Source organism: Zalophus californianus, chromosome 3, assembly GCF_009762305.2.
Source record: "Zalophus californianus isolate mZalCal1 chromosome 3, mZalCal1.pri.v2, whole genome shotgun sequence".
Taxonomy (NCBI): Eukaryota; Metazoa; Chordata; class Mammalia; order Carnivora; family Otariidae; genus Zalophus; species Zalophus californianus.
In genome coordinates, this window is record NC_045597.1 from 108,692,947 (window position 1) to 108,710,966 (window position 18,020).

The 18,020-nt window shown below is 36.7% G+C and overlaps 1 protein-coding gene across 1 annotated transcript in view; it reads right to left on the bottom strand.

The window, feature by feature from the left end:
• The window catches only part of LRP1B (LDL receptor related protein 1B), a 1,883,216-nt gene extending 1,866,345 nt beyond the window's left edge, over nt 1-16,871 (bottom strand). Inside the window, 1 exon segment of the mRNA XM_035726875.1 lies at nt 16,354-16,871. Within this exon segment, the coding sequence (XP_035582768.1) occupies nt 16,354-16,552 (199 nt within the window). The 5' untranslated portion in view covers nt 16,553-16,871.
• Nucleotides 16,872-18,020: the final 1,149 nt, after the last annotated feature.

Below are 18,020 nucleotides of genomic sequence, written 5' to 3' on the forward strand. Positions count from 1 at the left end.
GTTGCAGAGCTGGGAATTGAGCCCACTTCTCCCGGTTCCCAGTGTACAGCTTTTCTCAGCAAGCCATAATGCCTTTCAGATGGATCATTTCCTAAAATGTATTAAGTTGTTAAAAATTCAATATGGGTGTTGCATTGCTTTCCAACTAGTTCTGTTTCTCACTACCTTCCTAGAGCTATTATCAGAAGCTAAACTGATGGTTGGATCAATAATCTCACATCTATATTTTTTTAGACAATGTATCATTAAAACTGGATGTATCCAAGCACCTAAAATGAATCAGACTCTTTGGAGAGTGAGGTTGTGTTTGGCTCTTTTAGCAGGTGGGGGTGGATCTTACAGTGAGGGGGAAAAAAAAAACTGCAGCTCAAAGTTAGGAGACACTGGAAATGATTAGGAAGAACAGCCCTCTTCAACCACCAGCAATATGATGTTCATGGTGGCACTATAAAGGAAGGAAATTAAAAACTGCATACATTGAAAAAGTGGAGATCCTAGGCCTTTTGAAAAGATTCTAGACACTTGTTTTTATACAAAGCTATTTTTCATTAGCTGGAATTTTATCCATTGGTTCATTGGTTCATCTTACCCATGAGTCATGGGCAGGAGCTATCTTTTTTAATCACAAGAGACCCATACTATGCTCCTATTGTGCTAACTAAACCGGAAATGGTAAGACAGATACTAACACTCCTATATGTCTTCTGACTTGATCACTGGAAATATCACCAACTCATCAATGTGCCCTTTACTAAAGAACCCAGACTCAACTATATAATCTCTCTCAATACAGCAATCTGAATAACTACCAATTAGTCAAGATTTGTCCAAAAGATCAAACCCATTCACTATCTTTGGCATATGCTTTTCTATTCACTGTCCATCCAAAAGACAAGATACAAATCACTATAGGCCCATGGCCTCACCTGCCAGGTCTGACCAAACCCTTTGTTATCATCCCTTATATGACCTTGGAATTATAAGTCATAAAATTTATGAATTATCTGAATTAGACCATCAACTCCTGAGGGCAGAGATGCTTTTTTTAAAAAAGTACCTAACACGGGTCTTCTGAGAAAAGATCAATAAATATTAACTGATTTTATAAAATGTATGCACTTTTTAAGAAACTTTGGAGACAGCGATATTTTGAATGCCTTAAAAAGCATCATCACCCATAATCACACTAATTTAGAATTTTAGTCAGCAGATAATCAATCACTACAGGGATTACTGTATTAAAACTAAAGAACTGAGGAACTGAGGGGTGCCTGGGTGGCTCAGTCAATTAAGCAGCTGCCTGCAGCTCGGATCATGATCCTGGGGTCCTGGAATCGAGCCCTGCTTTGGGCCCCCTGCTCAGTGGGGAGTCTGCTTCTCCCTCTCCCTCTGCCCCTCATCCCTGTTCATGCTCTCTCTCACGTGCACTCTCTCTCTGAAATAAATAAAATATTTAAAATTAAAGAATAATAAATAAATTAAATTAAATTAAAGAACTCAGCAAAATGATTTCTTTTGGAACATCAAAACATATCAGTAGAGGAATTATTCTTGCAATTGTTTACCACTCTTAAGATAATCTTATGACACTGAAGAGAGCACATCCACCTAAAAGTGTCTGAAGTTCCAATATCCCATGATATTGGAGTAGCAGTTGATTCCAGGGCAAAAACAGGGAAAATCAAGATGAGCTTGAGGGCACCTGGGTGGCTCAGTTGGTTAAACAACTGCCTTCAGCTCGGGTCATGATCCTGGAGTCCCAGGATCGAGTCCCACATCAGGCTCCTTGCTCAGCAGGGAGTCTGCTTCTCCCTCTGACCCTCCTCCCTCTCATGCTCTCTCTCTATCATTCTCTCTCCCTCTCAATAAATAAACATCTTTAAAAATAAAAAAATAAAAAAAGCATCATTAAAAAAAAAAAGATGAGCTTGAATCATCTGGCTGGGTTAGAAAGAAAAAAAAAAAATGCTCAAAAAAGGATGGGAGTATCTCAAAAGGGCCATAGTAGCCAATCTGAAAGACTTCCCAATGGCCAAAAGTAGAACAATTTAAGCAAGAACACAAACAATGATAGTATTGAACTATAACACAAATAATAAAATAAATACCTGTGACTCTATATTGATGGAAGGAAAGAAGGAAGGGAAGGAGGGAAAGAGAGAGAGAGAAAGAAAGAGAAAGAAGAAGAAAGAAAGAAAGAGAGAGAAAGAAAGAAAGAAAGAAAGAAAGAAAGAAAGAAAGAAAGAAAGAAAGAAAGAAAGAAAGAAAGAAAGAAAGAAAGAAAGAAAGAAAAGAAAGAAAGAAGGAAAGAAAATAACTTTTTCTTACAGAAAAATTCCAATTAATAAAGTAGAAAGAATTAGAAGGGCATCATCTCATCTAAGTGATCAAGGTTAACATCACCAATAATAAGGCATATTGACATGCATCTCCTGATACCATACAATGAAGAGGGCAGATTTCTTATGTGATAGTCTAGTCAAAAATACATAACCATAAGAAAATCTCAGGTAAACCAAATTGTGGGACATTCTACAAAATAAGTGGCCAGGATTTTTCGATGGAGAACAAGTCATGAAAGTAAACCAAAGACAGAGATTGCCACAAATTGGAGGTCTAAGGAGATATGGCAACTTGATACAGTGTTGAATCCTGGATTGGATGTTGGGATAGAAGCAGTTCATTAGTAGAAAAACTAGTGAAATATAAAATCTATAGTTGAGTTACTAATATTTATTGTACCAATGTTAACTTTTTGTTTTAGTAATTGTATTATAGTTCTACACTATGTTAACATTAGGAGCAGCTAAATGAAGAGAATATGGCAACTTGCTGTATTTGTTGCATACATTTTTTGCAAGTCTAAATTTTTTTCAAAATAAAAAGTTTTCTTTTTTAAAAAAAGCTGATTCAAATAGTCAGTTTGGATATACTAATTCTTCATAAGAATTAGTCTTTAAATCTAAAGACAGTGCGTGGAAATAGAGTACACACTTGGCTCTTATTAAGTCACGGCTTTCCCAAAGAAAGGGAAGATGAAACACAAACCTAAATGGGATTCCATTTGTGTCTCAGCGTAAGAATTTGTCTACCCATTAGGATCATACCTCTGCCATCTTTTCTTCACTATATTTTTCTTCTCCCTTATACTCTTTTCATTTTTTCATTCCACATTTTTTTGTGGGGGAGAGACAGAGAGAGTGCAAGGTGAGGAGGAAAGGGAGAGAGAGAATCTTAAGCAGGTTCCATGCTCAGCATGGAGCCCCACACGTGGGGCTCACTCACCACCCTCAGATCATGACCTCACCCTAAATCGAGTCAGACACTTAACCGCCTGACTGAGCCACCCAGGCGCCCCTCATTCCACATTTCAATAATGATGTGTGTGGCACAGCAACCTTGTTTTCACCACATGGCTGTTACTTACCATCTAGAGTATTTTTCATGAGGTCCCTGGAGTGTTGAGGCTAACTGAAATCATCCACATAGCATGTCCTCACGATTAGTAAGGGAGCTTTGTTTTTTTGATCACTTTCAGTGGCATGTTTCTGCTTCAAGTCACAGTTGGGTCTAACAGCATTCATTTTCTGAGGGGTCTTTAAGAATTTTCTCTGTATCCACATTCTCTCCCCCTGACCCTGCCTTTATGTCTCAAAAGAAAGAGGAAGTTTTAAAGGCACAGATGCAGGACACCATTGAAATTCATCTTTGATATCCTTCCACCCAAAGCCATGACCTATAACAATTATGCACTCCAAATTTCAAGGCATTATGCTCAGCTCTCTAGGGCCACTTTTGGTTTGCAATGCACCTAGTAAAATGTCTTTCTGCTGTGACCCAGTCCAACTCTATGCTGATGTCTTCAACTGGAGGACTCCACACGGGTGACAGGCTGTCAGCTTGGGTGTTCAATCCATCAACTTGTGTTTCTGACCCCTACAATATTATTTTCTTTGTGTTGTGTGTGTGTGTGTGTGTGTGTGTGTGTGTGTGTGTGTTGCTTTTTATCTTGATGGGCAATATTTAAAACATAAGGCATTATGCATAATAATCCAGATTCTGGGCCACTCTTAAACTATTTAAAGGTCTGGCAACCCCTTGGCTCACATTCACCCAAGGCCACAATCTGCTCCAGTCACATATCAGCTGCTCCTTTGGACAATGTGGGTGTTCTCTAATTTACACGTCACCCCGGGGGAACACCTTCTGACTAGCCTGGGTGCTGTATGCATTTGTGTTTGTAAAACTTGCCCCATATCTTGCCCTTCAGTTCATAAAGTTGAGTCAGATATGTCTGAGTGCCATTACCTAACATGATGAGCAAAGAGGTCTAAGCAGCCTTTTCTCTGAGTGGAGAGCTCAGAAGCCGCAGGCAATCTATTTCTTTCCAGGTAACTATAGAAGAAATGTGGCCTATCATTTGCTCTCACTGGCAGAAGGGAGGGAAGAGCGCAGGATTGCTGCTGCAGGTTCCTTTATATGATGTCCTGCTTTTTAAGAAAATATTATTATTGTATACTGAGTTCAACACTCACAGGGTGACTCTCAAGTGGGAGTTTGGGACTGGGCGATAGAGCCATTACTGCTGCTTTCACACGAAAGAGAGTTTTACTAATCCTCTTTGGCATTCATCTCTAAATCTTGGTGAACTCAAGCAGCTTCAATCTCTGAAAGTTTATTTTTGACTTAAGTGATTTTCTTCCTATTGCTAGATTTTTCAGGTGTCTCGCCAGCTTAACTGCTATCTGAATAAGCTTTGTTTATTTTCCTTGGCTCTTTATAGCAGGTTTAAGTTTGTTCCAAGGGGTCACCACATTTCCTGCCCAATGCCTTTTATTCTGAGCATGCAGTCAGTAATTATTTTTTGCTTTATCTAAAATATAAATAACTCCCTTATACTCATTTTGAACTTTTTCCCATAGTGCTTTCCTTATGAAAGGGAAAAAAAGTCCTTCAGCAGACCTCAGTGTGATGTGAGCAGAGTTCTAGTCAGGGAGCATAATTCATGCCTCGTACTCACAAATATACAAGTAACCCTTCCCCTTCCTGCTGTTTTCAATTACTCAGATTAATTTATTTCCAAACTTATTGGCACCCCCCCCCCGCTAAAGTACACAGCAAACAAATTTACAGCGAGTCCCAAATTAAATATTAATGCAAAATCTTTCAGCCTCAAATTTCATTTTGTTCAGTCACTCAAAAATTTAATAAAATTTTGGTGTTTATTTCATATTTAACTTATTTCTAGGCAAAATGTTGATTTTACTACTGAAATTTTGGAGCTAAATTATTAAAGGGGATTTTGACAATAGGAATGAAAAATGGACTGAACTTAAAGTTATACACAAATTTGATTTCTGCACATGCATCTAGCAAATGTCTGCTAAACCTGCATGTAAGCTCTTTACACAACAAATAAATTGGTTAAGATCTTTTGTTTCAATGTCTTGTTGTTGTTATTTCAATACCTTATTTATAAAATTTTAAATGCCTGAGCTTTGGCTCTCTTTATTTTAACCTAATGTCTTTAGTATATGTCTTCCCTTCTTTAATCAAAATATGTATTGTGTTTGAAAAACTAAGAAAGCAAGTTGTCTTTTTAAACATTCTATGTAATGATCATGTAGCTTTTCCAAGGTAATTTCTCTGAATGAAGTGAAGTATTTCATCCACAATGCTGCTGCTAGCAACATAAGGTAAATAGTGTCAAAAAGGTTGATTACTCCCAGTTGCTTTCTTGGCATTAGATGACCTGTATAACTGAAAAAGAAACTGAGTGGGAATATTTGGGGGGCTAAATTTGCACTTTGGAATGCAGATTTGAATATGAAGTTTTTAAAACCAATTTCTCACTTTTTCTCGAGGTAGATAGGAAAGAGAGCAAAAGAAAAGGAACAATAAAAAAAATCAATGGAATCAAATCCTGAAACAATTTTTAAGTAACTTAGGGTGTAGAGTACCTCACTAGCTTCATACTAACAGTATTTCCTTCAAACACTGTATTCCTTTCTTCATTCTCACAGACCTTCTGGGCTCTGATATTTTTTCCTTTTCCATCAGCTTTATAATACCTTTCTCTCTCCTTTCTCTCAATTCTTTTTCCTTTCTAGCTCCAACAAGAACTCAATAGACCCAAATGAGTTTGTTTTGTAGCCATAAGCAATCTTTTCCTGAAAATCCAAACTTGTACAATTGTTAAACTAGTGTTTCATTGCTTGTCCTGGTTTTTGTTGTTTAGTTGTTTCTTTCTCTAGTCTGTAAATCACACTGAATGATACATAGTAGTTACTGTAACGGTTATTCAACGAATGTATGGATAAGTACAGGATAAGTACAGAATAATCCAAGGGCCCTGACTGACAAAGAGGAATACCCACTAGGTCATAAACGCTTACCCAGTAGATTTTCCACCATTTACTGTCACTACCCCCTTCCTTTCTACAGTTTTCTTGGAATTTCCAGGCAGGGTAATGATTATAGCCAATAGCAGCATTCTTAACAATTTCTTCCCTTTAACCAAATATTCATTAGTGGGAACTTGACTATCAGCACAAATTCTTCTCAGTCATGTCAAGAATTTGGGGACAATGAAAATGAGTTCTTCCTTGAAAACTCTGAGGATTTCAAGGGAAAAAAATGCACAAATGAATCTTCATCACACAGGCCAATGCCTACTCCTTCTGCTGTTATATTTATTTAGATTAGTAGAAATAAAAGAAAAAATAATTACTGCCATTTTTACTAATGCTTAGACTATCACTAAGTGCATTATTTTAACTAAACCCCCAAAGAATACTATGGGTCTGACTCTACTAATTCCATTCTACAGACATGGTATGGGAAAACATGGAGTAATAGGGAAGATGGTATTAGAAATTCTGAAATATAAGGGAAAAGGTAATAAGGCAAGCAATATTGCAGGGTTCACATGTGACCATCACATGCTTTACACTGAGAAACATGTTTCATGCAAATCAATAAAAGGTGCTGCAAAAAGGAATGCATTCATTTTCAAATAGCCTTCACTGTTAACCTTTACCATCAAAGATAATAGTTTGAGGCTGTATTTAAGGATATAGCCTTATCCTCTCATTATATTGACTGGTGCTGCATTCAGTGTTATAGAAAATCTTCCTAAATTAAAGAAAGGAGTTGCTTCTCTACCTGGTCCTCATCTACACTGCCGTCTCCTCATTTAAGCCACCAGCATCGCTCTCCAGGACAATTCCGACAACCCTTTAACTGGATTACTGTATCCCTCTTATCCTCCTTCATTCAGCAGCAACAAGCAAGAGCTCTTAAAAATTAAACTGTGTCACGTCACCTCTGATTAAACATCCAATTGCTGCCTGTTGTAATAATAACAAAATCCAAATGCCTCACCTTGATCTGCATTGTCCTGTGTGACCTGTTTATGGCTTTGCCATAAATATGGCTTTTCCTTTTTTTTTTAAAGATTTTATTTATTTATTTGAGAGAGAGAGAATGAGAGATAGAGAGCACGAGAGGGAAGAGGGTCAGAGGGAGAAGCAGACGCCCTGCTGAGCAGGCAGCCCGATGCGGAACTTGATCCCGGGACTCCAGGATCATGACCTGAGCCGAAGGCAGTCGCTTAACCAACCGAGCCACCCAGGCGCCCATAAATATGCCTTTTCCTACTCGTCCTCTTTCCCAAACACACACAGTTCATTTCAAACACACAGATTTTCTTTCTCTCTCTAAAATACCAAATTCTTGACTCCCTCTCAAGGGTTTGCACGGAAGGCTTCTCCTTCCGAACTACACATACTTGTTCCCTCTCATTCTCTTGTATCAGCAAATAGTTCATCCTTCTCAAAAGGCCTTCTATGATTTACAACCACCAATTACTTATCTCGATTGCATTACATTATTTTTTATTTCTTCTTAGAACAAAATATTATTTGTTTATTTGCTGACTGTTTCCTCCTGCACTAAAATGTAAGCTAAATCAAACCAGTTGCATTGTCTAACTTGCTCACTTGCCTCACTCCTAACTCCTAGAACAGTACCTGGCACATATTTGCTCTACTTTGTTGAATGGGTAGATATGTAAGTGAATGACTACCAACCACATGGATTGGGAATCCTATGGATTCAGTAGGGAAAAAAATGAAAAAAAAAATTAAACCATCCTGAAGATGTAAGGGATTTCCGGTTTTATAGTGAAATACAGGCTATAATGTTTTCACATACATTATTTTCCTTGCTCTCATGAAAGGTGTAAAGGAGACCACTTTGTCTCTTCTATGGAATTGGTTGGAGTGGTTTTCTTAAAATACATGTAAGAGAAAACTTTCATGTTCTTTATAACCTTATGTTCTCCCAGCAATGACAGCAAGCAAGAAGAATAGAAAAGGTGCCAAGATTTTGGTTCTTACACTACCAGGATTAATTTCAAAATAGTTGACGATATCCTTAACAAGCTCAAATAGGAAGAAAACATCCTAGTAGGGGAAAGAACTATATCTAAAGATGTACAGATCCAAAATGTTTAAATTATAAATTCCACTTATTCTTAACGTTAGCCAATGTTGGATTAAATCAACATATTTTCTCCCAAGGAAGATTTGTATGCACTAACATTATGAGCCATCAACATGGTGCTGGTGAACTGCTAGCCTTTTTGTTAAAATAACAATACAAGGACTCAGCCAAAGAGCCTGAATTCTGAGTTAGTAACTCTATCTATAAATCTTAGTTATTTTTTTAAAAACAGTCTGAGAAATACAAATGCCCAGTAGGCACGATCATAATATTTTCACCTGAGGAGGCAAAAATCTTACCCATGAGTTGGCATCGTTATCACTGTACTTTCAAGAGCTTAATTATGAGAAAATGCCTTAAAAATTAATAGAGTTGAGTAAAGTGGAATATTTTAATAAAGCATACTTGCTATTTTAACATTTTCATACCAATAAAATATACCATTAAAAGCTTTAGGAAATGCACACAAGATCTTAGATAATCTAAAAACCAAATCTTTTTTAAATTTCTAGAATGCATATTTTAGCAAAAGTCTGAGGTTCCTAATTGCCTCAGTTACTTGGTCTGTGTGGTTAGAAGTTTCAATAAATCCTTACTGTCAATGCACTATTTCATCATCTTTGTCCTTCCTCTCCTTATACATCCTAATTTCCAAAGAAAACAGACCATTCTAAACCCATTTCTGTAGCAACCACAACTAAGTTTCACTTCTCTTCTCCCCACCCCCATTTTTAGTTATCTTTTCTCATTTTAAGAAGAAAGGGCTACAATGACAAATTGTCATTAAAGAAAAACTCAGTGGTAGAAAAATTCTTAAGGAATTATGTATTCATATTTCTAAAGTTAAGCTGTGTTGGAAGTCTTGAAGGATGTCAATGCAATGTGGAAAAGTTAGGAAGGAACGTCCTATTGATTGTAAGAATAAAACAAGAGACGATCTGTGGTACCTTGATCTTACCTAAAGAAGAAATGTATTCTTTCGACTAAAATGAGGTCGTGTTTCAACAATACCTGTCTTTGGTCTGAAGGCTAAGCCAGCCAGGACAATGAGGTGCATGCATCTCAGGAAGGGATGTCTGACTGTTAATAAGAATGCACTGTGAGATAAAATGTAATGCCGCATCTTAGCAAGGCAACGCGCTCTATCTTCTTCAACTATTTTTTCTTCTTTTTTCTCTTACTTAATAAAGTTAGAAGAAATCTCATATAAAAAGGTACTTTCTCAATTCGTTTTCTATAAAGGATATAGTTATAATATTAGTCATGTATAAATGGAAACTTTCATACGTACATGATTATATCTGAGAAAAATAAGATTAAACGGATGACTGGTACAGTAAGAATATATTAATTGAATTACCTTTCATTGTTTCTACAGGTAAAAAACACCTTTGACAAGTGTTGCATATTTACAACTATTTTGGAATATTTGAGAAACCCCAAATATATCATTCAACAAATATGAGGGCATAATTATTGAACAATATAAGTTACACAATCATTACCGACTTAAGCATTAGCCTTTTGCACTGGTGATACTTATAAGAATCTGACCTACCGGGAAATCAACAGCAAATGAATGGGCCCATTTATTTAACTATACCATTGCATTTTTTAACCATAATTGGACATCTAATTGCAGACTGAAATTAACGTGATTGCATGAGAAAGTTATAGTCACATTTATAAACACATTAAATCCTGTTGTCTATTTTATCACTGCAATGATTTCTACTATATATCCTGTGCTGAGAGAAAGTCTTAACTTTGAAATAACATTTAGGAATATATTTTAATTTTTAAAAATGTTTTACAAAATGAGAAAAATAAATTCAGTTAATAAAGCCTGTAAAGAAAAATAATAAATTTCTAATTACTTTCAATAAAGTAATTATCTGAATATGAATGAATTCAGAGCATATACTTATTTGTATTCTAATAGTATTTTAGATTCTTATGCTAATCCATGATAAAAATATATATTACTACCAAAATATATTAAATTTCTCTGTTATGACAGGAATAATGGCAAAGGTACATATTACTTACTCTACAAAGTATAGAAGGTAACTGTCATGTGTAAGTCTTTTAGGGAAATACATTGTTATTATTGTTTTTCCACAAAATTCAACTTCAGGCTTTTAAAGCAAGATCAGTTCTATTGTTTTACCACATCTGACTAGCTACTATATCTAAAACTTTGATTCCCATTTAGTTACTAGTCAGTTCCATCAATTAGTTTAGTCAGGAAGCTCAGTCAAAATAATTGGGTTTGTAAAGAGATAGCTTAAATCAATAGGATACAGAGAGAGACAGAAACTATATTTTGGTATCACTGAATTCAGAACAGAGCAATAAATAATACGTACTTTCTAACTTGGCCTTGTAGTTATGCCAGGGGGGAAATGAGAGGCCACCAAATCATTTATGAGGAGAAAATATAGATCTAAAATTGTGACGGCAGCTTATAGTAGAAAAACTTCTAATAGAAAAATATATATATAAATTTTGGAGGTCAAAGCTTACTTGTTCTGATGTGTTGCAAAATTTTCTGAAGCTTTCATTCCCCTTTCTATAACATGGAGGGTTCAGATGTACTTGGAGAGATTGACATTTTATTAAAATGAGAGAGCACAAAATAGTGAGAACAGTGATTAAATATTATGGCAAGCACAATACTTTTCAAAAGCACATGAGGTAGCTAACACTCATTGCCACACGTGGATTAGTCCAAAAGTAATTTTTTAAAACTCTAATTTTTAGAGATATGTTCATAGTTTAATATTTAAATAATAGAACCTTTCTCCCCCCAAGGAACTAACAAGCTCTAAAGATCTCCATCCTAACTAAAACAACTGGAAAATGACCCCCAAGGCCTGTAGACCCTTAGATTTGTGATTGGTATGTGGCAGTTTCATCCCTATGCATCTAGTTAATGGATTTTTATATAGGTTATATTTGGAGAATAACAATCCACATGGAAATTTAAAAAAAAAAAGGATTAAAAAGTATCCCAGTACTTTTCTGTTTGATTAGTTTTGTCCACCTTTCCCCACCAAAAAAACAAACAACAAAACCACCTTGTTATTTGCACTCTCTGTGCATCAAGGTGGTTTTTGTCATTATTCTTAGATTAAATATGGGGACCTTGATTTCTTCTTCTAGGTAGTTTTTGAACTGCCTAGAGTAAACGTGACTATTTCCTGATAGAAGTTTGGTCCAGTATGTATTCTGGTTAACTCATTATAGGAGTACTCAACCTTTCACTTTAGTTTTGTTTAGCATTCCAGCTGCTAAAAACATTGTTTCAAATTATAAGCATGGAGGGCATCATAATTACAGGTATTTCAAAAGCAAACGCATTTTAACATTTATATCCTCCACTGTCATATTTTGTTACAACAAAATATTTTTTACATTGGAAATTCATCATTAGAATATTGCATGTTGGGAGTTGAAAAATAATTGTTAAAGTTTTTCAATTTCATATTTTTTTTCCAAGGAGGCAATATCACAAAGACAGACATATATTTTCTGGAATTTGGAAAAATGAAAGTTTCATATAAAAATTCTCTCTCTAATTTTCAAGCTAGAGTAGTGTTTTTAAAGGATGTTTGTGCCAAGGCAGCCATTTTAAATAAGATATGTATATATAATCTTTAAAGAAGATTTTAAATATATATTATTTAATATGATCTATATTATGAATATAGTAAGTGGGTTGCACTCACTGCTAAATTAGTTTAATAACATCATGTTGGTACAATCATGTTTAACTTTTAGCATTAATTCTACTCTCTTTGAATGCACCTATCTAAAATGAAGACAAGTATTTCCTCCATACAAGAATTGTTTTGACAGACAGCTACAGAAGATACAGAAATCTTTCAATACATCTGATTGGTACTTTTTACTATACAAAATCCCTATTACTAGGAAGGAATTGAAGACAGGGGAGTGCACATTTCATATAAGATGTAAAAATTAGTAGTAGAATCATGAAAAGAAATTGATCATAGTAATATATAGAATGGAGGGAAGATACAGAGACCCCTCAACCATTGCAATTACTGTAGAAGACCAAATCATGTTCAATCCAGGTAACTTAAAATGGAGCCTATCTTTATGGTATACCCAAGGCTCTGAAAAGAAAATGACAAGGCAAATAGTAAGAAATCAATGTCCTGGATCCAATACACTTGCAAACTAAAAATTTCTGCACGTCTCCACCATAAATGACAAGTAGTATTTAGAAAGTGTCATATCATACTTAAGAATATATTCACCATATCACTCATCCCCCACTCTAAGTAGACTTCCTTCACTTCCAGTTAAAAAAAAAAATCACTTCCATCTTAATAATTCTCGCATTCTTAACATTTGAGTTTTCTGCAATATTTGCATGTATGTCCCCATTCTTAGAGGTTTAATTATATCCAACCTCACATTGATGGAAGTTTCTTTAAATTATTTTTATACTGCAAACATTTTCATACGATATTTATTATGAAATGAGAAGAAAATAATTATTTTAAAAATTATTATTTTGTCTAAAGATACTTTAATCTCTTCTTTAGGAAATACTAATTTGGATTTAGTCTTTTCCTAAATTTATCATTTGGCTTTTTCCCCATTTTTCTTTCCCTCACTTACTCTGTTCACTGCAATTCCCATTTTTTCTCTTGTTTTAACATATTGAAATTGTTCTTTGTTTTCCCATTGTCTCCTTCCATTCCTACCAGTTTCAATTTAAGCTTGAGAAAAGAGAGAAAGAAGAAGAAATCTCAAAGATTACAGAGACTTCTTCAAGACAAAACTTTTATGTTTGTGGAATACAAAGAAATATGGATTGCAGTTCATTCTTCTTTAAGGGAAGGAAGATTAAAATTTTGACATACACATGATTGCCATTTTTAGATGGCTTTATAGACATATACATTTAAATGATTATAACAGCATGAGCTTTAATTGTTTGAAAATATGTTTACCCATCTTATCAGACTCAGGAATTTAAAAGGGACTAGTTTTAGATTTCTCAATCCCCTTTATTTTCAGAAAATTTTACAATTTAAAATACATTGCCTTTTAAGTCTTAATCCCTATCAAGCAATACTTTGATATGATATGACATTGTTATATGACACACTGGTTGATCTTAAGTGAATATGATTTATCCTTCACGTTTTGCTGTTAAGAGTTACAAAGATGTTTCCTTCTTTAGATGTGATGAAATCTAATAAGAACTGACATGTACATTAGCTTAACTCTGTATCAAAATCAATATAAACCAAGAAAATAAACAATGTGGAATTAGGATAAGTGGATGTGTGTAGATCAGACACAAGCAAATACCTTAAAGTACTCCTGTTCTAAAAAAAAAAAAAAAAAAAGTGTTTGAGTTTATACCCATAAACTTACAAAACAAAGAGCAACACAGGTAGAAGGTAATACAACCATTTCTATCTAGTTCACACAGTTTAAGAAGTCACCCATTACCCAATATATATTTGGAGAACCTGAAAGTGGTTTTTCATTTTCTGGCATGAAGCTAGCTCCTGCACTACAAAACACACCTGTGTAATTCACATGCCTATTTTATTCTTCAAGGACAATTGACATAAGCCTGTGCAGAAAGCTACATCTCATTAACCTCTTTCTTGAGTTTATATTCCCATATCGTCTGTTTCAGCACTTCACTGAGGAAAGTTTGTCATAATGCAGCAGCACTTTCTTTTTTAACTTTAAACAAGATTTTCTCTTTTTTCCCCCTTTTTCCAAGTGGGACCCACCCTTTTTACTTTTGATAGATAGCTGTGACAATTTTAGCTCCTTTCTAACAGTTAGGAAAGTCGTGTTAAATATATATGATAGTGGCAAAGTGTTGGTCTACAACTATTTTTACTTGTGCTATCTTATAATAGTACTTTTTATTCTGACATGGTGATATATGACACTATTTCAGTTCTAGGAAAAAGTAACAATCCTTTTCCATATGCCCTGTTTATATCTTAGCTGTCCCTGTCTTCATGGAACAACTAAATTTGCACCAAATTCTTATCTTTTAAGATACTTAGTTTTCTATCTCAGGAGAAAATCGAGGTCCACATGTTTAACTTTTTATGATATATACAATTCTCTTCAGGTATCCATTCTAATCATTGTAGTAACAACTCTCTCCCTCATAAACACATCCAAAATCACTGAGGACTTAGCTCTAGATGAGGTCAAATTTGCAGAGATTGGGGACTCAATCAGAAAAAGCCCAAGAGCAGGAGTCTGCAGTGCCATTATATTCTGCTAGCTCACAGGGCTGAAAAGCTTCATTCTGTTCATCTGCTCTGGTCCAACTTCAAAGATTCTTCCTAAGGAAGGTCGAGAGCTGATTGTTCCAGATCAAAGACATCATCATTTCAAGTTAGAGCTATGTGCTCCCATTTTGTCAGTATAGTTTTCAGCTATTCCACACCAACTTCAAGGCAAGTTAAGACAAGTTTAGAAGCTATGTGGTTAGGTGGCAATGATACGTTTAAAAGATTATCACTCAGTTAATGTCAAATTTTCTAAAGGAACTAATATTAGTCTCACCACTGGTAAAGGAAATGTGTGAGCACATTATAAAGACCAGAATCTGGTTGCCAACAGCAGGTTGAATAGAAACGCTACAATTCATTCTCCTGTTCTTTCCTATAATGAAACAATAATTTTTAGTCAATTCATAATTCACTTCATATGAACACTGTCACTAAAGCTCCCAGTGCAACATTTTGCCTATTGACACCGGGATCCAGGATTCTATCTTTATTTCTCTTTTTTCTAATTAAATATCATTGACAACAGCAACAAACCAAAATATCATATATATATATATATATATATATATATATATATATATATATATATATGAAACCTAGATCTATGATACTCCTGATTTTACTCTAGGGAGTTAACCATTCCAATGCCGAGGGCCCAAATATTCATCTACCTTTTTTTCCTCCTTTTTTTCATCCGTGCAACTATTGTCAAAGATTGTCAAACTTGCACAGGGATTCCTGGGCTTCCAGATCAAAAGTTTACACAATCTAGGTTTATTATCATTCCCACCTCCTCTCTCCTCTGCTCCCCATACACACTCCCATTTAAACTTCTACTGTTCATCAGCTGTTTGGAAACAAACAACGGCAAAACGCCAGTGGTGGGTAAACATCGTCTGGTACCATGAGCTGTGCCACAGACCTTCAGAATCAAGAAAGTCAAGTTCAGGCAGGTGCCTGAGCCCAGAAGCGCCCTGAAAGCTTAAGCCTCTTGGCTGATGACAGGAATCTCGCTTGAGTGTGCCTCAGGAAGGAACTGCAGAGACCAAAGGGGCCTGAGTCGGCTCTTTCCCCCCTCCACACACCCTGGGTGCAGCAGGTAGGGAAGTTAACCAAGAGCTAAGTTAAGGGAGCATACACAACGCGGAGAAGCCTGAGCCTGCAAAAGCTCAAAGCTATGAGAGTAAGCGCCGAGGAAGTCTTGGAAAAGCGAATTCTGATCCCAACATCTGCAGCGCTTGGGTTGCGCGGACAGAAGCGCGCAGTCAAGTCCAAACGGTCCCAGTGGGGGACAAAATCAGGACCGGTAACTGGCCAAAGAAAAAAGCTGGGGGTGGGAGGAACCCGAAGACTCTGGCACCTGGTTCAGAAATCGCCCACCGCACCTCTCACCCCCACGAGGCCAGAGCACTGTGGCCAACCAGTCCCGGGGAGCGGGGCCACAAGGATTTAAGTTTCACACTCACTTATCTACAAGCATCGCCCAGCAGGAAAGCAGAGGAAGAAAGGGGAAGCCAGGATGGAGTTATTTCCTTACCTCCTTCGGCTCCCACGGTCAGCACCTTGGCGATAGGCAATAATCCCGAGAGAGTGAGTAAGGCGAGGAGAAACTCGGACATTGTGGTCGCTCGGTAAGGAAATCTGCTCTGGAGACTGCTCCGCGGCGCCCTCGGCCCGGCGGCGGCGGCGGCGGCGGCAGCGGCGGCTGCTCGGAGCCCCGAATCGAGCAGCGTCATTTACAAATGTCACTGGAAATTCTTCAGCTCAATGAGCCCAGCCAGTCCGCCTTCTCCTGCCTGGAACAGGATGTGGAAGGTGTACGGATGCGTGCGTGTGGGAGAGAGAGAGTGTGTGAGCGCCAGCGAGCCGCTCGTGTGTCTTGACTTTTCAATGCAGGGTACGTCTGATCTTACATCACGCAAAGAGGGGCAGTGAGAGATGCCAGCGGATGGGAATTCACTGATTAATCACCGAATCCACCACACACCCCTTCGTCGTCCACATAAATCACATCTATTACTTAGTAAGAGGCATTTAACACAACAGGAAAATACCACCGCGAACTGAGAGCACCACAAATCACAATTATTTCGGTCTCCTTGAAGGGAAAGTAACTCCAAAGCTCGTTCTGTAGGGATTTGGGTCTTTAGAGAAGGGGAGACTTCTGCGTTGGGCTGAGCCAGCCAGGCGCCCAGGAAGCTTCGCATTTAACAGCCAGCTTGGAATTATCAGCTACAGCGCTGGGATGCTTCTCTCGGCAAAGCAGTTTTGATACCTTCCCTCCCGGGAAGCTTCCTTCCCGGGAAGGAAGGACGAGCTAAGTAACTGAGCTTCTCTTAGGGAAATGGTTTCCTCTGCTCAACACACAAATGCGAAGCTTTCTAAATTGCTCTTTTAACTTTTATGCTGAGTAGCACCTGGGGACAAAGATGCAAAATATAGTGACTCAGCAAAAACAAAACCCAAAACAACCCCCAAAGTCATTACCCCTTGCATAAGAAGGGAAAGTGAATGGAAAGAGGTCCCTAGGCGGGGAATCATAGAGCAAGGGATTGGCAGTGTGCTTTGCAGTGGATTTCTCTCTTTAAAAGGGTTCCTCGAACCATTTTAAACATATGTTGAGGATTTTTTTTACTGTTTTTGCCTTGTTTTGTTTTTCTTATTCCACATAATACAGTTATAGTTTAAAAACTTGCCCAAACCATCTGAGGTATGAACATGAATCGGTGGAATTAAAAAAAAAAAGTTGTTTGTATGACCACTTGAGTTTTTAAATATGATCACTCCAAAACCTAAAATTTTAGTTAGCCATTCAGAAATGGCTAAGGAGTTAAAACTCAGAAATCTTAGTAGTTGAGGGCTTATTTTTTCCTTATAACATCCATAACTCTTGCCTAAGAACTAAGGTTGAAAAATGTTTCATATTTGATATTTTGAAGCTTGAAATGGATGTAAGGGAAACTGTAAGAAAAGAATAAAACTAAGGAACAGGATGATTGAAAAGCAAAGGATAGATACCTTAAACACTCTGTGCCGTTTACTGGTTTAAACAATACAGATGAATGCCAGCGCTATGAGCTAGCTGTTTATGAGAGCAGAATTATCCAGAAACGTATTTGGATGCTCCTTAGAAGCCATTAAAATTAGACTGAATCAAAGAACACAAAGGTGACTCTAAGGGAAATTGCCAAGAATATGTGAAAT